Source organism: Amblyraja radiata, chromosome 3, assembly GCF_010909765.2.
Source record: "Amblyraja radiata isolate CabotCenter1 chromosome 3, sAmbRad1.1.pri, whole genome shotgun sequence".
Taxonomy (NCBI): Eukaryota; Metazoa; Chordata; class Chondrichthyes; order Rajiformes; family Rajidae; genus Amblyraja; species Amblyraja radiata.
The window spans coordinates 12,949,935-12,974,009 of NC_045958.1; the positions used below are offsets into that span (position 1 = coordinate 12,949,935).

Sequence of the window (24,075 nt, forward strand, 5' to 3'; positions counted from 1 at the left end):
TTGAAACTTTTGACTTCTGCTCTTCATTACCTGGTGAGCCAACTCATGTGCTATGATCATGGTAATCCTGAGTTTATCAGAAGCTGAAGAGGTTTTGGTGTTGTAAAGCAGAGCTGTTTCTCTGTAGGTTGTTAGGCCCCAATTCTCCATAGCCCCAATCTGAAAATCAGGGATTGCTGCCAAATCTGTAGGGAAATCAGCAACATTATGATAAGGTGCATAAGATGTTTCAAAAGCATGCCTGGATCAATTTGAAATGTTCCGACATTTCCAATGTTGCGATATTTGGAAATATTCTGGGATACACTGTCACAACACATAGCATATGTGAGTTACAACCATTTCAGAACATTATTTCTTTAATCTAAAGTTAGGTAAAAAAAAAAAATTCTGTTAGTGATTATTTCATGCCGAATTTAAGCAGATAAAAAAAGGCTGCACAACATAGGGATGGAGGCAAAAAAGCGTAAATCTGCTATAGAGCAACAAATCCGCCTTTTCTCTAGATAGTTTAGAACTGCATTTGATCTTCCTCCTGATCATATCTCTGCAATTATTCTTTCTCCAGTTCCATGTGGAACTCCTAATTAATGGAATTAAATTATGCACAGCATTGAAAGCAACCATATATTCCAACCATCCTGTGAGGTAAAAATTAATGAGAAAAATATACATTTGCCCAGAGAATATTTACATAAACATAGAAACAGAGAAAATAGGTGCAGGAGTAGGCCATTCGGCCCTTCGAGCCATTCAATATGATTATGGCTGATCATCCAACTCAGTATCCTGTACCTGCCTTCTCTCCATACCCCCTGATACCTTTAGCCACAAGGGCCACATCTAACTCCCTCTTAAATATAGCCAATGAACTGGCCTCAACTACCTTCTGTGGCAGAGAATTCCAGAGATTCACCACTCTCTGTGTGAAAAATGTTTTTCTCATCTCGGTCCAAAAAGATTTCCCCCTTATCCTTAAACTGTGGCCCCTTGTTCTGGACTTCCCCAACATCGGGAACAATCTTCCTGCATCTAGCCTGTCCAACCCCTTAAGAATTTTGTAAGTTTCTATAAGATACCCCCTCAATCTTCTAAATTCTAGCGAGTACAAGCCAAGTCTATCCAGTCTTTCTTCATATGAAAGTCCTGACATCCCAGGAATCAGTCTGTTGAACCTTCTCTGTACTCCCTCTATGGCAAGAATCTCTTTCCTCAGATTAGGAGACCAAAACTGTACGCAATACTCCAGGTGTGGTCTCACCAAGACCCTGTACAACTGCAGTGGAACCTCCCTGCTCCTATACTCAAATCCTTTTGCTGTGAATGCAAGCATACCATTCGCTTTCTTCACTGCCTGCTGCACCTGCATGCCTACTTTCAATGACTGGTGTACCATGACACCCAGGTCTCATTGCATCTCCCCTTTTCCTAATCGGCCACCATTCAGATAATAGTCTACCTTCCTGTTTTTGCCACCAAAATAGATAACCTCACATTTATCCACATTATACTGCATCTGCCATGCATTTGCCCACTCACCCAGCCTATCCAAGTCACCTTGCAGCTTCCTAGCATCCTCCTCACAGGTAACACTGCCCACCAGCTTCGTGTCATCCGCAAACTTGGAAATGTTGCATTCAATTCCCTCGTCCAAATCATTAATCTATATTACTAAAACTTTGTTCTTGACCGCTTTTGGCGATCTGTGCTGCGATCTCCGAGAGAACGCCGCCACCTACGGCCGTCATTTTTGGCCACCTCGCTCAGAGCCCCCCTCTGCCGCATGTGTGCCGAGGATTTTTCCCGTCGATGAAATATGACCGAGATATTAATGTTTTTACAACATTCCCCATTCTCTCTACTGCCCCCGCTGGCAGCAGGGGGAAGAGGGAACTATAAAACCCGGAAGTGTCCTGCTTCAATCACTTTCAGCTGGACCACGAAGTGAAAGGGTCACGGCTCTCTGAGCTGCAGCTCTACTCCAAGGTGAGTCCCCTGCATATGCTTTTTCAGCCAATTGATATGTATGGTGTTCACCATTCACCATGGTCTGAAGTTTCTTGGCATTTTGTTGGAAAGTTTGTAAATTTGTCTCTCTATATTGTGTTTGAAATGTGTATTGAACATGAAACGCATTTGTATATTTGTCTATCTATATTGTGTTTGAAATGTGTATTGAAAATAAAAAGCATTTGTAAATAAAACGCATTTGTATATTTGTCTATCTATATTGTGTTTGAAATGTGTATTGAACATGAAATGCATTTGCATATTTGTCTATCTATTGAACATGAAATGCATTTGTATATTTGTCTATCTATATTGTGTTTGAAATGTGTATTGAACATGAAATGCATTTGCATATTTGTCTATCTATAATGTGTTTGAAATGTGTATTGAAAATAAAAAGCATTTGTATATTTGTCTATCTATATTGTGTTTGAAATGTGTATTGAAAATAAAAAGCATTTGTAAATAAAACGCATTTGTATATTTGTCTATCTATATTGTGTTTGAAATGTGTATTGAACATGAAATGCATTTGCATATTTGTCTATCTATTGAACATGAAATGCATTTGTATATTTGTCTATCTATATTGTGTTTGAAATGTGTATTGAACATGAAATGCATTTGCATATTTGTCTATCTATAATGTGTTTGAAATGTGTATTGAAAATAAAAAGCATTTGTATATTTGTCTATCTATATTGTGTTTGAAATGTGTATTGAAAATAAAAAGCATTTGTATATTTGTCTATCTATATTGTGTTAGAAATGTGTATTGAACATGAAATGCATTTGTAAATTTGTCTATCTATATTGTGTTTGAAATGTGTATTGAACATGAAATGCATTTGTAAATTTGTCTATCTATATTGTGTTTGAATTGTGTATTGAACATGAAATGCATTTGTAAATTTGTCTATCTATATTGTGTTTGAAATGTGTATTGAAAATAAAAAGCATTTGTTATTGTTATAAAGCGTTTGCAAATTTGTTTCTCTTGGGTTTTAAAATGGTTGCACCCGTTTTCAGGTGACTAAAGCATGATGTCTTTGAAATGTTCATATAAATTGAAATGCATTTGTTGCAACGTTTTCAGGCGAGTAATGCACGAATAAAGCTTTATATTTGGACCAGAACTGTGTTTAAATTTAAAATCGGCGCTCATTTTGTGATTTTGGCGGTTGCAAGATGGCGGCGATGACGTCATTTCCGGTGATCGGTAAGCCGACGGCGATGACGTCATTTCCGGTGATCGGTAACCCAGCGGCGATGCCGTCATTTCCGGTCGGAGGCAAGATGGCGGCGATGACGTCATTTCCGGTCGGAGGCAAGATGGCGCTGCCCGCAGAGTGCACGAGGTGTTGAAAAATTCTACAGAACTGGTACGTGTTTGTTTGTTGCAGCCAAAGCGGCAATTGTGTTTCAGCAAAAGCTGCAATTGTGTGTGTGTGTGTGCGAATATATGTGTGTGTGTGTGTGTGTGTGTGTGTGTGTGTGTGTGAATATGTGTGTGTGTGTGTGAATATATGTGTGTGTGTGAATATGTGTGTGTGTGTGTGTGAATATATGTGTGTGTGTGTGTGTATATATGTGTGTGTGAATATGTGTGTGTGTATATAAGTGTGTGTGAATATGTGTGTGTGTGTGTGAATATATGTGAGTGTGTGAATGTGTGTGTGTGAATATATGAGTGTGAATGTGTGTGTGTGAATATGTGCGTGTGTATATGTGTGTGTGTGTGAATATATGTGTGTGTGTGTGAATATATATGTGCGTGTGTGTGAATATATATGTGTGTGTGTGAATACGTGTGTGTATGTGTGTGTGTGTGTATGTGTGTGTGAATATATGTGTGTGTGAATATGTGTGTGTGAGAATATATGTGAGTGTGTATGTGTGTGTGTGTGAATATATGTGTGTGAATGTGTGTGTGTGAATATGTGCGTGTGTATATGTGTGTGTGTGTGAATATATGTGTGTGTGTGTGAATATATATGTGCGTGTGTGTGTATGTGGAATATGTGTGTGTGAGAAATAATATAGTGTTTTGTAGTTCAGAGCTTATTTGTTATGTTTAATAGCGTGGTGGCTGTCAGGAAGAAGCTGTTCCTCAATGTAGATGTTACAGTTTTCAGTTTACATAAGTTGGATGTGACTCCAGAAGTCGGGCATCAGTCAGTCCACAAGCCGTGAGAGTCAGTCAGTCCAAAGGCCACGAGTTAATCCCAAGGCAGCGAGTCCACAGGTCATGAGTAAATCGCTCACTGCCCCCCTCCTCCACTGACATCCCCCACCTCAAGACGCTGCCCTCCGCCTGGCTATAGGATGCACCCCCTACTGAAGCACTCCACATCCCCTGCATGAGGACACCCCACCCCTTTCTCATCAGTTCACGACAACCCCTGCCTGAAGCTGCCCTTGGCTGCACGACATTTACCACCCATAGGGCAGTGTCTTGAGGTGGGGGATGAGTCTGTGTATGTGTGTGTGATTGAGTCTGTGTGTGCGTGTGTGTATGAGTCTATGGGTGTGTGGGTCTTTGTGTGAATGTGTGTGTCATTGAGTTTGTGTGTGCGTGAATGAGTCTGTGTGTGTGTGTGAGTGTGAATATGTGTGTGCATGTGAATATGTGTGTGTTTGTGTGAATATGTGTGTGTGTGTGTGTGAATATGTGTGCGTATGTATGTGTGCGTGTGTATGTGTGTGTGAATATGCGTGAATATGTGTGTGTGAATATGTGTGTGTGTACGTGTGTGTGTTTGAATAAGTGTGGGAGTGAATAGGTGTGTGTGTGATTGAATGTGTGTGTGTGTGAATAAATGTGTGTATGAGTGAGTGCGCATATGTGTGTGTGAAATAATATAGTATTTCGCAGTTCAGAGCTTATTTGTTAAGTTTAATAGCGTGATGGCTGTCAGGAAGAAGCTGTTCCTCAATGTAGATGTTACCATTTTCAGTTTACAAAAGTTGGACGTGACTCCAGAAGTCGGGCATCAGTCAGTCCACAAGCCGTGAGAGTCAGTCAGTCAAAAGGGCATGAGTTAATCCCAAGGCAGTGAGTGAGTCCACAGGTCATGAGTAAATCGCTCACTGCCCCGTCTCCTCCACTGACATGCCACACTTCCGCCTGGCTATAGGATGCACCCCCTACTGAAGCCGCCCTCATCCCCTGCATGAGCCCCCGCCCCCCATTTCTCATCAGCTCACGAGAACCCCCACCTGAAGCTGTGCCCCTCCCTTGGCTGCACGATGTTTACCACTCCCCACCCCACCCTGACAGCCCCCACTTCAAAAAAATGTTTTGCACAAAATCTTCTGTGTTCATTAACAACTGAAATTGTCTTTAGGCTGCTTTTTCAACATCATGTCAGGAAATGTTAGAGGTCAAGGTGATGTGGCTATTGCTGTAGTATCCTCTAGGATAGCAGCTACATTTCTGCCTGGTGGAAGAACTACACATTCTCAATTCAATATACCCATCCAAGTGGCCGAGGATACATTGTGCAACATCGAGAAGAACTCTAAGACGGCACATTTCACGAGGCAAGTGAAAGTCATTGTTTGGGATGAATGTCCAATGATTAGGAGAGAATGCCTTGAAGTTGTGGACAGAACTCTTCCAGATGTCTTCAGCAACACTAAGCATTTTGGTGCCCCCCTGCCAGTACAGGCCTCAGTGACTGAGCTGCCAGCCCTCAGTGACTGAGCTGCCAGCCCAAAAATCCATTCCGCCCACAAACTCCTTACTAGCCCTCTGGAAACCAGTACCTTTGGCCCAACATACTAGCTCAACAGAAATATGAAGAGAAATGTCAAAGGTTTCCTGAAGGATGGAACATCGCCCAAGAATGTTGTCATTAATAGCGTGCTTCGTTGAATGATGACTTCTGAGATAAATTCTGAGAATTTCCTTCTTAAAATTTGACCGCTGACTTTCTCTATATTAAAGTTGTCTCTTTTTATCAACAGGAAATAGTCATCAAGAGGCAGTGAGCAGCAGAACACAACAAGACCCAACAAGACACAACAAGTAAAAACTTAATAAATCTCATCTTTAAAATTTAAATTGTTCTTATATTTTAAGAGTCATTCACATTTCAAACTTTAATAAAACCTTTTTGCACATTTAATGCTGTGTGTTCTTCATAACAATAGAACCTAATAGGCAGGAATGGCTGCTCTGTGGGAGAGCCACTAAGAGTGCATGGGGGGGAGGTTGTTTGGATATGCACTGAATGTGTGGGTGGGAGGGTAATGGCAAGGAGCAGAGTGGGGGGGGGGGTGTGAAGGTAGGTGGGGTGACTGAGTGAACTGCCAGCGTACCAGGCATGAGTGACTGCACTGCCAGCCCACGAGCCGTGAGTTAGTGAACTGCCAGCCCACCAGCTGTAAGTGACTGAACTGCCAGCCCAATAATCTATTCAGTCCACCCTCTTTCCCCCTTCTCTCTTACATTCTGTCACCTGTTTTGGGCAGAATTTCTGGCAGTTTCTCAGCCGCCAGACTGCCAGGTCCGAGTGATTGTACTGCCAGGCCTCAGTGACTGAGCTGCCAGCCCTCAGTGACTGTGCTGTCAGCCCAAAAACCCATTTGGCCCACAAACTCCATACTAGCCCTCTGGAAACCAGTACCTTTGGCCCACAACAATTATACTAGCGCAACAGAAAGCCCCCCCCCACCCCCACTGGCCAGCAATATTGGAATTGGTGGAGAGGTGGAATATTGTGTTGGGTGTCCAGCCCTCCTGTGTGATGCTGGGACCCAACGGGTCCCACTTAGTCTAGTATATATTGTAAATAGCTGGGGTCCCAGCACTGAGCCTTGCGGTACCCCACTAGTCACTGCCTGCCATTCTGAAAAGGACCCGTTTATTCCTACTCTTTGCTTCCTGTCTGCCAGCCAGTTCTCTATCCACATCAATACTGAACCCCCAATACCGTGTGCTTTAAGTTTGTATACTAATCTCTTATGTGGGACCTTGTCGAAAGCCTTCTGAAAGTCCAGATAACACATCCACTAGTTCTCCCTTATCCACTCTACTAGTTACATCCTCGAAAAATTCTATAAGATTCGTCAGACATGATTTACCTTTCGTTAATCCATGCTGACTTTGTCCAATGATTTCACCACTTTCCAAATGTGCTGCTATCCCATCTTTAATAACTGATTCTAGCAGTTTCCCCACTACCGACGTTAGACTAACTGGTCTGTAATTCCCCGTTTTCTCTCTCCCTCCCTTTTTAAAAAGTGGGGTTACATTAGCTACCCTCCAATCCTCAGGAACTACTCCAGAATCTAAAGAGTTTTGAAAAAATATCACTAATGCATCCACTATTTCTGCAGCTACTTCTTTAAGTACTCTGGGATGCAGCCTATCTGGCCCTGGGGATTTATCGGCCTTTAATCCATTCAATTTACCTAACACCACTTCCCGGCTAACCTGGATTTCACTCAGTTCCTCCAGTGAAGACAGAACCAAATTAGTTATTCAATTGGTCTGCCATGTCTTTGTTCCCCATGATCAATTCACCTGTTTCTGACTGCAAGGGACCTACATTTGTTTTAACTAATCTTTTTCACTTCACATATCTATAAAAACTTTTGCAGTCAGTTTTTATGTTCCCTGACAGTTTTCTTTCATAATCTATTTTCCCATTCCCAATTAAGCCCTTTGTCCTCCTCTGCTGGACTCTGAATTTCTCCCAGTCCTCTGGTTGGCTGCTTTTTCTGGCTAATTTGTATGCCTCATCTTTTGCTTTGATACCATCCCTGATTTCCCTTATATCTACAGTGCACTCCATAATGTTTGAGACAAAGATGCATAATTTATTTATTTCCCTCTGTACTCCATAATGTGAGATTTGTAATAGAAAAAAATCACATGTGGTTAAAGTGCACATAGTCAGATTTTAATAAAGGCCATTTTTATACATTTTGGTTTCACCATGTAGAAATTCCAGCTGTGTTTATACTTAGTCCCCCCCCATTTCAGGGCCCCATAATGTTTGGGACACATGGCTTCACAGGTGTTTGTAATTGCTAAGGTGTGTTCAATTGCCTCTTTAATGCAGGTATAAGAGAGCTCTCAGCACCTAGTATTTCCTCCAGTCTTTCCATCACCTTTGGAAACTTTTATTGCTGTTTATCACCATGAGAACGTTAGGCTTACCAAAATTACTGTTTGGAACATCATTAAGAAGAAAGAGAGCACTGGTGAGCTTACTAATCGCAAAGAGACTGGCAGACCAAGGAAGACATCCACAGCTGATGACAGAAGAATTCTCTCTATAATAAAAAATCCCCAAACACCTGTCCGACAGATCAGAAACACTCTTCAGGAGTCAGGTGTGGATTTGTCAATGACCACTGTCCGCAGAAGACTTCATGAACAGAAATACAGAGGCTACACTGCAAGATGCAAACCACTGTTTAGCCTCAAAAATAGGATGGCCAGGTTACAGTTTGCCAAGAAGTACTTAAAAGAGCAACCACAGTTCTGTAAAAAGGTCTTGAGGACAAATGAGATGAAGATTAACATATCCGTGATGGCAAGAGTAAAGTATGGAGGAGAGAAGGAACTGCCCAAGATCCAAAGCATACCACCTCATCTGTGAAACACGGTGGTGGGGGTGTTATGGCCTGGGCATGTATGGCTGCTGAAGGTATTGGCTCACTTATCTTCATTGATGACACAACTGCTGATGGTAGTAGCATAATTAATTCTGAAGTGTATAGACACATTCTATCTGCTCAAGTTCAAATAAATGCCTCAAACCTCATTGGCCGGTGGTTCATTCTACAGCAAGACAATGATCACAAACATATTGCTACAGCAACAAAAGAGTTTTTCAACGCTAAAAAATTGTAAATTCTTGAGTGGCCAAATCAATCACCCGATCTGAACCCAATTGAGCATGCATTTTATATGCTGAAGAGAAAACTGAAGGGGACGAGCCACCAAAACAAGCATAAGCTGCAATACAGGCCTGGCAGAGCATCACCAGAGAAGACACCCAGCAACTGGTGATGTCCATGAATCGCAGACTTCAAGCAGTCATTGCATGCAAAGGATATGCAAGAAAATACTAAACATGACTACTTTCATTGACATGACACTGCTGTGTCCCAAACATTATGGTGCCCTGAAATGGGGGGACTATGTATAAACACTGTGGTAATTTCTACATGGTGAAACCAAAATGTATAAAAATGGTCTTTATTAAAATCTGACAATATGCACTTTAACCACACCTGATTTTTTTTTCTATTACAAATCTCAAATTGTGGAGTACAGAGGCAAATAAGTAAATGATGGGTCTTTGTCCCAAACATCACGGTGGGCACTGTAAGACCCATTATCGCCCTAACCAATAGTAAGAAGTTAAATATGCCAGTTGTCAATTCAATGAGGAATCAATAAAAGAAATAAGAAAGCAGATTGAGATAGTAAAGAAGTGAGATAGATGCTAGTTTACAGCCATCCTTTCCACACAGCTTTATAGCTGTTGAATGATAAAATTACAGGAGTAACTCAGCGGGTCTGGCAGCATCTCTGGAGAACATGATGTTACGATATGATACAATAAAACTTTAATCATCCCCGGATGGGAAATTCGGGTTGGACCCTTTTACAGACTGTAAACTGAAAGAGGAGTGGGGGGAAGACAAAGCCTGGTGAGTGATAGATGATAGGTAGACAAAAGTGCTGGAGAAACTCAGCGGGTGCAGCAGTAGATAGGTGATAGATGGGTATGGGATTTTGATTGATAGGTTTGTTAGACAAAGGCCAGAGATGAAAAGACAAAAAGTGTGAGATAATGATATATAAGGTACGAATTGTGAAAACACTGCACCTGCATAAACATTTGAAAAAAAAATGTCTGAGATGTTCATTCATTCGTTACCTTGTTTTGGCAGTGGGTATGGAATAGTAAAATAATCTTCATAAAACTCCAAGAGCTTCACAGCTGCATCGAGTGCAAAAGTAGTCTGGTTGATCTTGTCTGGAACAGAATACACAGAGATCTGGAAAAGGAAAAAAAATAATAGTCATTTCTAGATACACCTTGAGTGAATATTATGCTAACATTATATAGCCTAACCAACTTGCAATATTGTGGTACATTCAATGTGATCAAATATTGCAAGGTGCTTTCGCAATGAAGGAAAAATTCAAAGTTACCCCAAAAAGACAAGTCGGGCAAACTTATCCATTGCCAGATCATTAGCAAAAATGTACCATATAGTTGTGCACATATTGCCAACACTGTTTTAACAATTAGGAAATTGAGTTGAAATGTTTTTTTGATCAAAGATGACTAAATAATCTGCAGGAAGAACACGTATTCTTAATTTTATAAAATCGGAATGAATTCTGACATTATTAACACTGAGACACTGAGATAACACACAGTCGTTATTCATTGAACTCCTTTATATTAAAATAATTTTCAAATGATATGGTGTGCATGAGCATTAATGAGAAAACATATCATACACAACCTATTGCATGATATTTTGTGCACATTGATCGAGAACTAACCTTAATTCCACTCTTGGTCTCTTTCGTAAAGCATTTGAAATCTGCCACAATGAAGGCCACAAGGTATGTACTCATCTTGACACTCACATCAAAGTGATCCTCAATGAGTCCATCAGCTAAAATAATAGAGTTTATCTGAAAAGATATAATCGTTTGTAGTCTTGACAATATTAATTGTAATAGGTGAAAACACATGATACCACATTACAATTGTTTTTCTTCTTGCAGTCATGGATTCACTGATAGTTGTCATATACTTCAAGCTTGGAACGATGGAATGCAGGATGGTTTGCATATTTTATTATGATTTTTAAAGCTCCTTATTTTATGAAAGCCAGTCATTCATGCAAATTAATTAAGGGATAATTCATAAAATATAAATAATTTAACAAAACTTGGAAAATGACTTCAACGTTCCAAATATATTTTGCCTTCAGGGCCAAGGTTGCAAGCCTCTTTGACTGCTGAGGGATATTAATGCCATAACTGTGGTATTTGTCATTAACTGCCCATTTACATTTTATCAAGCCTCAAGTACTCCTACCCAAACACTTGTTATGATTCACTCTTCAAAACAACCCTCTCATTCCATGAATTTGCTGCTATCAAAATCTCGTTCTGAATGATCAAGTTCAAGTTCAAGTGAGTTTATTGTCATGTGTCCCTGATAGGACAATTAAATTCTTGCTTTGCTTCAGCACACAGAACATAGTAGGCATTATCTATTCTCATACAGGATCTTTGACCTTGCTGGATATCTACTGCTGAAATCACTACTTCCATTCTGCCTGCACACATTTGGGCAAAATGTAATGCATGCTCAGTCTGATACAGATATCTCCACTGCTTTATGAGATTCCCAACTGTCTGGTAATTGTAGAGTTGGCTATCGCCAAGATGTGTCACAATGTTGGATTGCACTTTAAGGTCACGTACCATTATCCAAGTTTCTAGCAAGTAGCCAATACTTTAAGGACAAATCAATACTACAGTCAATGGAACATACTTCAGAAATGAAGTGCAGTGTACAGCCACATCCATATTGCTCAGTTCGAAGTGACCAGGGATACATTTCTATCTTGATAGTTTGAGCACTGGTACTTGCTGAGCCTTTGCTGACTTTCATCTTAAATATGCAATTGGACAACCTAATTCCTGTCATGTGCTGAGAAAAACATCAGATTGGATTGTGTTTTTTTGCCCAAAATTACAACTAATCTATGGCACATAATAAAACAGTCAACAAATAAAGAACGAATGGTAAATATACGTACGATGGGCATGTTGGAGAGAGCAATGTATCTTGATTCTCTTTGTATTTTGATTGTAAATTTGGCTTTGAAGGCGGGTTCATCAAAGCATGGAAATGCCATGCGTGCTGCAGTGGGCTCAAACTGCGTAGAAGCCAAAACTCTGCATAAATCAGAAGAAAAGAGAACCTGTTGGCATTGTGTAGGATATTGTGAACATGTGGGGATATTGTGGATGTGGATATGTGTAGGACATTGTGCACTTTCTGTGCAAGACTGAAGGAAGGAACATGCTGAATTACTCAGATAGGTCTGAAGAAGGGTCTCGACTCGAAACGTCACCCATTCCTTCTCTCCAGAAATGCTGCCTGTCCCGCTGAGTAACTCCAGCATTTTGTGTTTACTCAGATAGACAATTAGTTTATCATATCTACCACAAAAGAGATGAAACACAATCTGACCACTGAATTACCTTTGATTATATTAGCAGATTTTTTAGCAGATAGTGGTTATATTAGCAGATTTTGTTTTTCACAGGTTTAAAACACATTTTATTTTAGTATTGCAATTAGACGTGGTAAATTAACATTAATTTTAAAATTATATATCATATGAATTGTCAAACACCAGTCCACGTATTTTTCAAATTTGGTTGAAAATATGCAAGCTACCTTTGAATTCTCTTTTTTGTAAGTGGCTTTCATTTATCTTCAAGCAAGTAAGGATATCATATTAAAATGGAATGCGAGATTCACACAATCCAAATTAATAATTGAGGACTCTTGGTTATCAGGAAAGCATAATTTTATTCCCTTTGAATCAGTTGGGATAAATGGGTGTGCAGGTATAGACATTACTGTGAAGTTTTCCTCACTGGAAATGGACTTGAAGTATCTAAATGCGCATTCTAGAAGTTTGGCTTCAGAATAATGAATGTATGGATTATACCTTAAGTGAAGATATAGATGCAGAATTAGAGTGAATAAAAATAGGTTAACAAAGTTATTAGGTACGGAGTTAAAATTAGAAACTGAACAGAAGCTAGGAGCTTAAGAAAGCAAATAATGAGCTTCAAAGATGAGAAAAATGTAAAAGAGTAAATAAGAAAGTAACTACAGAGGTTGCAATTGGTGCACTACGGGGTAAGAGATATGGCAGTAATGACAGTAACATCAGCCTTAGAAGAGGCGTCCTTTCTTCCAATTGGATTTTCAATTTGTTTCACTCTTAATTACTTTTGAGACATTACCGAGTCACTGTGTCATACAGCACATAAACCAACCCATCGGCCCATCATATTCATGCCCGCCAGCAACCACCCATCCATTCCAATCCTTTTCATGTTTCACACAGACTCGAAATTATGAACTTTACCTTAATTCACCATTCTGTGTTTTATAACTGCCCTTGTAAAAACCATGGTAGCCATCTGATAGATTGCCAATGTAGTCAATGTTAATCATGTACGTATTTCCAGAGTACAAGAGTCCATCAGACAGTAGGGCAATTTGCTCATGAATTGGATATTCCAATAGATGTAGGTTGCTTTCTGGTCCAATTGATCCATTCCCTTTCAACAGTGCAATGGTTGCCCTGATGATTTCCAGCTTTTTGCTGTGCAAGATGATGGAATTGGTGTCCATTCCAAGGGAAACCTCAATCCTCACGGATGCAGAAAAGTTCAGCATGGTCAGATTTGGTTGTATAAGCAGTTCATAATGCACTGGCGCAATGGTATCAGGCAATCTTATTTTGTTCCAGGGAAATCGCTGCCCGTCAGATGTGACGGGAAAATCTGGCTCCTCCTCGTTATTCTGGTCATATTTCAGGGCCTCGACAACTGAAAGGCCAATAGCCGTGATGAATCCTATTAGTTTTAGGTATTTGGCGGTGGCCATCTGGATGCTGGTTTCTGTGGTACCGTCACGTGTGATGATTTTTAACAGATTTTGCAGTTTTCCTTTTCACTCATCAAAAATCAATGTGGTCAATCAGTTGCTATATGTAAATGAACCGTCATGCAGTACGAAAATAATGATGTCCTATGTGAATAAAAAAAAACATGTTAGTTGAAAATTATCTGTGCTTATATTTATTAATTGGAAATCGACATGAATAATGTTTTAATGCAATTTAGGCATAGGAATAGTAATGACAGACCCCAGCACCATTCTGCTTTAAAATAGTTGACTGGAGCATCTTCTTCATTTATTGATGACCATATTGTGATAAAAAACACTTAATTCTGATTTAAATCCAAATGTTATTTACTTAAATCATTAAACACATTAATGAAAACACTAAATTAAGAGAGCTGTTGCATGTAGTTTGTGCAAATTATTGCCTTTGGTCAGGAAATGTTGAAGTTAATCAAAATTCATCTTTAGGGACATGCATCACACGTTATATGAGCAAGAAAATCCTAGGTTCCAATCCAGAACTTGATTATTCAATTGTTTATGATACCATGCCAAACACCCCATAACCAATCGATCGTGATTCAGGATCATATTTAAAAATGGTTAATTGAGGCAAGCTATCATTCACATCTTTCAAAGTATAACTACACCCAAGTTAAAGCATACTTTTGGAAGAAAATCAAAATTATCTATATATTACTAACATTCTCATCTTGTTTGTTTGTGAGTCTGTGTGTCTGTCTGTGAGTCATGCCCTGAATTACGCCAAAATGGTACACAATAGCACTACAATTTTAGACCACCTTGCCCACCATTGTCCAGTGGTGTGTTGTATCAAGTTTCATTCAGATTGATGATATATTTTACAACTTATTCACATTTTGAATTTTACAAAATCCAGTTTGAGAAAAATCACTTGGCATTGCAGTGGCAGTTAGCAGCTATGACGTCACAATGGAGTCTCATTTACATAAACTGCTGACTTAACCAATTGCACTTGCTGGCCCTGCCTGTTACAACGTTGCAAATCACAGGACACTGAGTCCTGGCAGCAAATGGAATTGGATTTTTAAAAGTGAAAAGTCAATTTTTAAAAGTTTAAAAAGTGGGTGAAGCGGAGGGGGAGGGAGTGCTGGGGATAAGGGGAAATGAACCGCCCCTGCACAGTTGGGGGCTATGGGTGAGTGGTGGAATATTGTATTGGGGGAACGGGTGCGTGGGGAACAGGTTGCGTTGGGGGACCAGGCCTCTCGTGGGGGCTATGGGTGAGTGGTGGAATATTGCGTTGGGGGAACGGGTTGCATTGGTGGACCAGGCCTCCCTTGTGACAGGGACCCAGCGGGTCCCACTTGTTCAAGTGAAAAATATGATTGACCAAATAGCCTCCTCACTGCATATACTTTCAGTGTCATAATCATGGTTTCCAATGCTATGTCCACAATTAGTCTCCAGCTTGCTGAATTACACTGAACAAAAAAGAGCAAAATATAACATAACATGTAAAGAATGACACGCATGGAATTGATTAACTGAAGGTCAATAAAGTTTGGAGACTTCAAGTTTCTCATTCAAGGGAAAATATTAAAATAAGATTAATAATGTGGCTTTGTAATTTGTAAGAAGTAACTGCAGATGCTGATTTAAACCGCAGATAGACAGAAAAAGCTCAGCAGGACATGCAGCATTTCTGGAGATAGGAATGGGTGATGTTTCGGGTCGAAACCCTTCTTCAGACAACGCCACCCATTCCTCTCCAGAGATGCTGTATGTCCCGCTGAGTTACTTCAGCCTTTCGTGGCTTTATAATTTGATTAAATAGGCAGTGACATCAATCTACCCGGCAGAAACTTGGAAGAAAGGAGTTTACTAATTTAACAAAGTGCAGAAGAAGTTTAGAGATTAGAAGAGTTAGACAAACATTATGATAAATTGAGAACTCCTTTGAGTATGGAATTGGAGCCTGATAGAAAAAAAATCCCTATATAAATTAATGCAGATAGCTGTAATGTTTTCCCTAGCTTGCAATCAACATTTCATTTCTGATTGGAACATAGAACTACGAAGCATAGGAAAGACCCTTCCGCTGGCAATGCCAATGACGAGCACGATGTCAAGTTTAATCTCCTTTGTCTGCACATGATCCATATCCCTCCATCCCCTGTATATACATTTACCTATCTAAAGACCACTTCAATGCTACAATAATCTTATCTTATTCTTCTTTAGACTTTCCCCCTCTGACCTTTAAGCTATGTCCTCTAGTCTTTGGCATTCCTATCCTGGGAAAAAGGTTTTGGCCATCTACCCTTTTGATGCCTTTTCTCTCATCTTCCATTACTCCAAAGAAAACAATCCAAGTTTGTCCAACCTCTCCATTTAGCTAATACCCAGTACAGCACTCTGTTAAATCTCTTCTGCACCCTTTACAAAGCCTCTACATCCTTCCTGTAATGGGTCAACAAGAACTGCATACAATACTGCAAATATGGCCTAACCAAAATGTTATAAAGCTCCTGATTCTTGTATTCAATTCCTCGAACCGAAAGAAGTATACAAAATGCCTTATTTATCACTCTATCTACTTGTGTGGCCACTTTCAGAGAGCTATGGACTTGGACCTCAAGATCCCTGTGTGCATCAACGCCGCCTTGTCATATACTTTCCCCTTATATTCGACCTCTCAAAGTACATGTTTCACAGTTGAACAGATTAAACGTCATCTGCCATATCTCAAACGATCTAAATCCCGATGTATAATTTGAGAGCCAATTTTGGTATTGTCTGCAAATTTACTAAGCATTCCATCTATATTTATATTGAGGTCAACTATATATATCACAAACAACAGACCCCATTCTTAGTCACATGTGTGACCAAAATCATGAAAGATTGTGGAACACATCTCTTCTAATTCTGAAAGCATTACAGGTATATTGTTTTGTACTATATATGGTTCATTTTTTTTCAGTTTATCAAGTGAAATCTTTATATGTTATGCTGACAATGTTTGTTTAGGGTCAGAGGTAAAATATGACTGATCACGTGTGTGATATCACACGGAAGCATTATACAAACTGTGAATTTTAAAAAGCTAGAATGTTCATATCTTTAGCAGACATGCATTATAGTTCTGCAGGTAGGAAGATAGCAATGAATAAGATTGACCTCTTGCAAGAATGTTTAATGTATCGCTTTGTGGTGACATCTGGTCACGTGTGTGACATTTTGGTTCACTTTCCAAAGAATGGGCCAACAGAGGTCCCAGCGGACATCTTTGGTGAACACCACTTGTCACAGTCTTCAAATTAGAATATCAAGGCCAATTGGAATTAGTTTTTCCATTTGTCCTCAAATCTGGTCTTGATGGTGAGGATGGAATTGCAATCTATGATTAATCGTGACAAAAACTCTGCAATGTAAAAAGTGAAAACGTTTCAAACAAGATGATACACCAGAATGTCAAATACGAGGAACATCGCTTTCCAATTGACAGACTGAATAAACTAACAATCCACATATACACAGCCCACCATTGTTCTGATTTTCCTTTATAGCTTTAGTTTTTGGGAGATACAGCACGGAAACAGACCCTTCGACCCAACAAGTCTACGCCGACCAGCAATCACCGTACACTAGTTTTATCCTACACACTAGGGACAATTTACAGAAGCAAATCAACCTACAAACCTGCACGTCTTTGGAAAGTGAGAGGAAACCGGAGTACCAGAGAAAACTCCCACAGTCACAGGTAGGTCGTGCAAATTCCGAAACAGACAGCAGTCCGGGCCAGAATCAAACCCAGATCTCTGGCATTGTAAGACAGCAATTCCACCACTGTGCCACTCTTTTCTAGAACACAAGGAAAACTCATTAATGTAAAACATCAACCCAAAAGCAACAGGAACTCAGACCATAATTTAGCACTCATTCTTCATCTTTACATTGGACTGTTTGGGTTCTGAATGGGGTGTGAAACTGCCACTTCATCTCAACACCTCGGTACTACTAATTGATTTATGGGCCTGTCCCACTTAGCCATCATTTACGCGCCATTTACACGACCTGGTAGCGTGTGGGTAGTGTATGGGTAGCGCAGGACGGGCGCATGGAGTGGCGTGGAGGAGTGTGGAGTTGCAAGCGGTATTGCGCAGCGTTCCAGGATTTCGTTCTGCACGAAATCATCGCGCGCCACCGGCCTGTCGCGTAAATCTCGGCCAAGTGGGACACGTTCTGGCGCAGCGCAACGTCTCACCTCCAACAGCAGCAGAAGCAGGCAAGCGATCGCCGAGCTCGGCCTGGGGCTCATGACTGTTGCGGATCCGGATCCGTCCCCACTTCTACTCCCAGAGCGGGGCCAAGACGATTGGAGATAGACACAAAATGCAGGGGTAACTCAGCGGGACCGGCAGCATCTCTGGAGAGAAGCAATGGGTGACGTTTCGGGTCAAGACCCTTCTTCAGACTGAAGAAGAGTCTCGACCCGAAACATCATCCATTCCTTCTCTCCAGAGATGCTGCCGGTCCCGCTGACTCTTGCATTTTGTGTCTATCTTCAAATGACGTCACGCACTCCAGACGGCTGTGCGGGCGCATGATGACGTGCGTGATCGTTGCACGACTGTCGCGCATCAGTCACTACCGGCCTGTTGCGTAAAGGACAGCCAAGTGGGACAGGCCCTTTAAGCTTCAAGAGCCAGGAATTGTTGATCTGCAGCCCAGAGAGAAAACAATGGTCTAAAAATGACACAGCATCCCATTTTGTGGTCAGGACATGATCAATTTTCTGGAAGCATTAAAGACAGAAATGTACTTCAGTATCAATCAGTTTCCAGTGTTTATATGTGTAGTAACCTCCCATGCTGCTTCTCGGGGCCATAGTTAGAGGGGGAAACAAACTATTCAATCTAAACAATTGTTCAAAGGGAAAGATTTTAAGAAAATAAAAATCTTTGAAACGTGTTTAAGTTTATGGGGGACCTCCAGACAATTTAAGCTACAAATTGCTGGCTACAGCACACTATGGACAAAACCGAAGATAAACGCACTTCTGTGGAAATGATGCCGTAACACGGGTTGCAGAGGTGATCAGCAACAAATTCGCGAACCTTGTGAACAAGTGTCGGTCTTAAACACAAAGCACGGTTTATTTTAATTTGTGGGATGTGGTTTTACTTGCCAAAACCATAATTTATTGCTTATCCTTTACAGCTTCTGGGAAAGGGGAGGTGATGTTGAACTGATGCTGATCAAGTGGTTTACACAGCTCTTCTCGTGCAGTTTATCATTTAGACTCAGCTCAGATGAAACAAAGAAGTATTCTAAAGATACGATAATTTACCGTTTGGAAGGGGAATCGCGCGTGGTGCCATTAGAGGCGGATCAGACGAGAACAACGATAGATAAATGTGAGAAGGAGTGTACAAAATAACAAAGTAGAGTTACAAAGGGACACAAAGTGCTGGATTAACTCGGCGGGGTAGGCAACATCCCTGGAGAACATGGCATGGAGACATTTCGTGTCGGGATCTTTTTGTTTTGTAGAACAGCATCTGCAGTTCCCGGTTTCTAATATCTAGAATTAGGCCGAAGGGCTTTTGACGCGCGGTGTAAATCTAGAGTGAGTTTATGTGTCCCCGTACGAAAGCATTTTACATCAAAAGCAAAACTAGACATTGGAAAAATTGTCAAAATTCATACCCACACTTATTAGGAATTAAATATGCGTAGTTTTAAATTGCTTTTCTGCAACACGTGAGACTGATTTAAACAGCAGGGGCGGAGAGGAGAGGAGGCTGCAGCCGCCACTAGAGCGCTCTTGGTCTTTGCTTTGAAGCGAGTTGAGATGATCCCGCCACCGCTGGAGACCGCAGTGGGTTGCGGCAACGCTATTCCCTCACGGTCGGCGGCCAATCCTTAGCAGGTTATGTCAAGTCCGATTCTATTATTCCCCGCCACCACCCTTACCCCTCTGCTCCCGAGATGAACTGGGAACTAGATGGGCCCCGGTGCGAGCGCTCGCTTGCCAGGCGAGGCGAGAGAGCAGACATCTGGGCCGGGCAGCGCCGCGTACACCGGGCCTCTCCCCCTCGCCGCACATTTCTGAACATCGATTGAAAATATGCTTTTTACTACCTTGACCTCTATGCAATTATTCTGAATGCAAACCATACCTTAATAACCAAATACAAATTTCTGATGAGTTTGCGTTTGCCAAATAAGAGGCTCCAATCGATTCCCCGGCAGAAGTGAAAGTGAAAATGAAATGAATACAACTTTTGGGCCTGCCCTTCTACTACTGCTTCTTCTTCTTTGGAGTTTTACGGCAGCCGGCATCCACAATGTTGCATTGCTGCCACCTTCTGGCTTCACTCCACAGTCCTCATGTCTTTACATTATATCCTTTTTATAAGGCCAGAGGCCCTCAAGAAATTAAACAACACCTTTACTCCTTTTCCTTCCCCTCCATACTCTAGAATGTTCTTTTCTGATATATCTGTCATTCCAATTTTCTTCATTTCACTGATCAAAACTCTTATTTCTGTTTCATATCTTCTACATGCAACTAGAGCATGCTGTTTCCGGCTGATGGCATTCCTCACACATCCCAGTAGGGTGTTTTCCCAATATTTTTAATGTGCTGTTCAGGTGAGTGTGTCCTATCCTCAATCTTGCTAATACTACCTGTTCTCTCCTGTTCCCCCCTCTTCTTACTGTAATGCCCACTCTGTTTTGTAGCGAATAGAGGTGTCTCCCCTTTGTCTCCTGTTCCCAGTATTGTTGCCATTCCTGATTTATTTTCTTCCACACAATGTGTCTTCCTTCAGATTTGGATAATTGTAGGTTTACCTCTATGTTCTCTTTTTTAACGGCCTCTTTTGCTAATTTATCCACTTTTTCATTTCCTAGCACACCAATGTGTGCTGGGACCCACAACAAAGTCACGTCACTGCCCTTCCTTGTTACTTGGCTTAATAGTAGTAGAATTTCATACACTAGGTCAGGCCGCCTATGGGATGCACCAGACCCAATACTCTGGATTGCAGACAATGAGTCGCTACATATTAATACTTTGCATGGTTGCACCTGTTCTATCCTGTATACACTGCCAAATAGTTATTTGTTCTTTTGCAAATCTCAACATTCATCCCTTGCACTACCACAGCTGCCCCTGTTGTTTCAGCTACTGGGTCCTTTGATCCATCTGTGAAAATTAAGAGGTGTTCCCTGTATCTATTATATATATGGTTATGGTATTCTGTTTTTAGGTCCGAATTTTTCTCCCTCCTTTTTGCCTCCCATATCTCCAGATCAACTTTTGGGATGTTCAGTAACCATATTGGGACAGATGGCCACAATACTGCAGGGCAGAACTCTTTGTCCTCTACTTCCATGTCCCTTGCCACACCTCCTCCAACCCAGCCGAAGCTTCCAGACTGAGCCACCCCTCTCTCCCAGCACTCCTGTACTACCTGTTTTGTTGGGTGGTTCTCTCCATGACCCTTAAGGCTTAGCCAGTAATTAACCATTAGTTGTCTGCGGCGAAGTCTCAACGGCATCTCCCCAGTTTCCACCTGTAGTGCACATACAGGTGACGTCCGCACACCTCCTATACAGATTCTTAGAGCTTCCGCTTGGACTTTGTCCAACTCGGACAACACTGACTTAGATGCTGATCCATAAGCTATACTGCCATACTCTAGTCTGGATCTGATCAGTGATACATAGATATGTTTAAGAGATAATATATCTGCTCCCCACTCTAAACCTGCTAAGCATCTCATTACATTGATGGCTTTTTTGCATTTTCCAATTATTTTTGTAATGTGGACCCTCCATGTTAATCTGGAGTCAAAATGGACTCCCAGGAAACGGAAATCTTTTACTCTTTCCAAATTGTTGCCGTATAGTTTTAACTGGACATCCTCTTTAATTTTCTTCCTTGTGAAAACCATTGTCTTTGTCTTCTCTATAGAGAATTTAAAACCCCATTTCACTCCCCACTCTTCCACCTGGGCTATCCCTTGCTGCATTTTTTCCACGATAAAATCTATATTCTTCCCCCTTCTCCATAGGCTGCCATCATCTGCAAAGAGCGATCGCCCCATCTCTGGTTGAATGTTTGCAAATATATCATTGATCATGATTGAGAATAGGATCGGGCTTATCGCACTTCCCTGGGGAGTTCCATTCTCGACTACACATTTACTAGAGATGTCTGACCCTATTTTAACTTGGATACTTCTACCGTTAAGAAAATCCATTATCCAGTTAAAAATATTTCCTCCTACTCCCATTAAATGCAGCTTTATTAGAAGACCTTCTCTCCACAACATATCATAAGCCTTCTCTACATCAAAAAATACGGTAACTACAGATTCTTTTTTAACTTGTGCTTTCCTTATATCATCTTCCAAGCACAGAACTGGATCATTAGTACCTCTCCCTTTTCTAAAGCCACTCTGATAATTAGCCACTATACCGTTTTCTTCCATTAGATGCATTAATCTTTCATTTACCATTCTTTCCATCAGTTTACACATGTGTGCTGTTAAAGCTATAGGTCTATAATTTACTGGATTACTTGCATCTTTCCCTGGTTTCCTAATAGGCACAATGATTGCTTCCTTCCACCTCTCCGGTATTTGCCCTTCTTCCCACACCTTGTTATATAGTGCAAGTATCTTTTGGAGTCCCTCCTCACTTAGATGCTTTATCATTATGTAACAAATATCATCCTTCCCTGGGGCTGAGTTCTTACACTTGGCCAGAGCTCTCTTTAGCTCCCCCAAATTAAATGGAATATTGTACTTGTCCTCTGTGATACCTTTCCTTTGTAAGGCCTCAACATAAGCAAACTCATCATATTTAATCCTACTTAATATATAATCAGACACTGTTAAACCAGACACTTGTATGCCACTTGAAGAACTTATCTTGTCATTGATCGCCCCCTATGTTTGCACTTATACACAGTCACAATAATGTCTGTACATATGGTTCCAAATACGGTATATAGTACCAATCGAACTCCTCCCCTCCACTGGGGCTATGGAGAAATTGTGTCCTTAATCAGTCTTGGCAGTTGTAGTAATACCGCTGTCCAAATAATGTTGAAAGCATCAGTCCTTTTTTATTTTTTTATTAGAAGTACAATAAGTTACAGTATTACACACCACATATATCTTATTACATTTGTTGTACCCCTTCATTTTTTAAGCTTTAAGAAAGATAGAAATAAAGGAAGTAAGGAAAGTGAGAAAGAGTTGTGATAGTGCTAGAAAGCGTTGGAAAAAAAAAGCCCATTAGAAAAACAGTTTGAGAAGAAAGATAAGAAATAGACCCTAGAAAAGAAAGAAAGAAAGAAAGAAAGAGAAACAATTGCTCTATTATAAGAAACCACGCAAAAAGGGATATACCAACTTCATATTTTTCATCCCCCATTACCAGATCCTGGCACCATTTATTTTTTAAATTACTGTTGCACCATATACTTGTTGTAAGTCAATAAATGCAGACCACGTCTTTTGGAAGTGGTCTGCTTTGCCTGCAAGGAGGAGTCTCATATCTTCCAGGTGTAATGTTTCGAACATATTTGAAATCCACATATTTATTGTTGGTATAGGAGCGTTTTTCCAGAATTTGAGTATAAGCTTTTTTCCCGTTATTAGCCCGTAATTAAATAAATTCTTTTGAAACACGTTTAGTTCAGGGCTACCTTCCATTATTCCAAAGATAATCCATTCTGCTTTTGGTATCAGTTTTATTTTAAATAAGCATCAGTCCTTAACTGGAGTTTAGCTGTTATGCTTTCCATCAAATATACACTTTTCAGTCTTTCCCTCCACTGTTGAACATTTGGTGGCTTTATATTTAGATCCTCGACAAGTTACTGTACTTCTAGGATCTTCTGGCTCCTTCACTGTTTCTATATTATCAGAGTGCTGATCTGACATCCAGTACTAACTTTACCTTTCTCCCTGGAAATGATTGAAACTGAATCAGTCATAGTCATACAAAGTAGAAACAGGCCCTTTGGGTCAATCTCCCACGCCGACCAACATACCCCATCTGAACCAATCCCACCTGCCTGCTTTTGGCCCATATCCATCTAAATCTATCCTCTGAATGTACTTGTCTAAATGTTTCTAAAACCTTGCGATAATGCCTGCTTTAAATGTTTCAATAGTACCTGCACTACAGATGATGCACCATCTTTAATCCCTTAGATGGGCTTCAAACCACATATCTGTGGCAAAATTGCAATCTCCAATTCACTCACATTGCTTAATGTAATCTCCGCAAAAGTCATCCGCAACTGGAACTTTTAAAAATGACTATTCCAATTAAATCTGAA

General features: G+C 40.6%; 2 protein-coding genes across 6 annotated transcripts in view; one reads left to right on the top strand and one right to left on the bottom strand.

Moving 5' to 3' along the window:
- Positions 1–24,075, bottom strand: part of erap1 (endoplasmic reticulum aminopeptidase 1) — a 65,739-nt gene that overhangs the window by 32,754 nt on the left and 8,910 nt on the right. Inside the window, exons 1-7 of one of the 5 annotated variants that reach the window (XM_033017352.1) lie at positions 19,892–20,011; positions 17,409–17,570; positions 13,177–13,844; positions 11,827–11,965; positions 10,553–10,687; positions 9,915–10,035; positions 31–185 (exon numbers count right to left, since the gene is read on the bottom strand). In XM_033017352.1, the coding sequence (XP_032873243.1) occupies positions 31–185; positions 9,915–10,035; positions 10,553–10,687; positions 11,827–11,965; positions 13,177–13,700 (1,074 nt within the window). In that variant the 5' untranslated portion in view covers positions 13,701–13,844; positions 17,409–17,570; positions 19,892–20,011. Of the gene's footprint in view, positions 1–30; positions 186–9,914; positions 10,036–10,552; positions 10,688–11,826; positions 11,966–13,176; positions 13,845–17,408; positions 17,571–19,418; positions 19,501–19,891; positions 20,012–24,075 lie in introns of those variants that run through there. The other 4 variants (XM_033017354.1, XM_033017349.1, XM_033017353.1 and 1 more) reach the window with 4 other exon arrangements.
- The window catches only part of LOC116970805 (endoplasmic reticulum aminopeptidase 2-like), a 55,000-nt gene continuing 50,448 nt past the window's right edge, over positions 19,524–24,075 (top strand). Inside the window, exon 1 of the mRNA XM_033017348.1 lies at positions 19,524–19,590. The gene's annotated coding sequence lies outside the window, so the exon portion shown is untranslated. The remainder of the gene's footprint in view (positions 19,591–24,075) is intronic.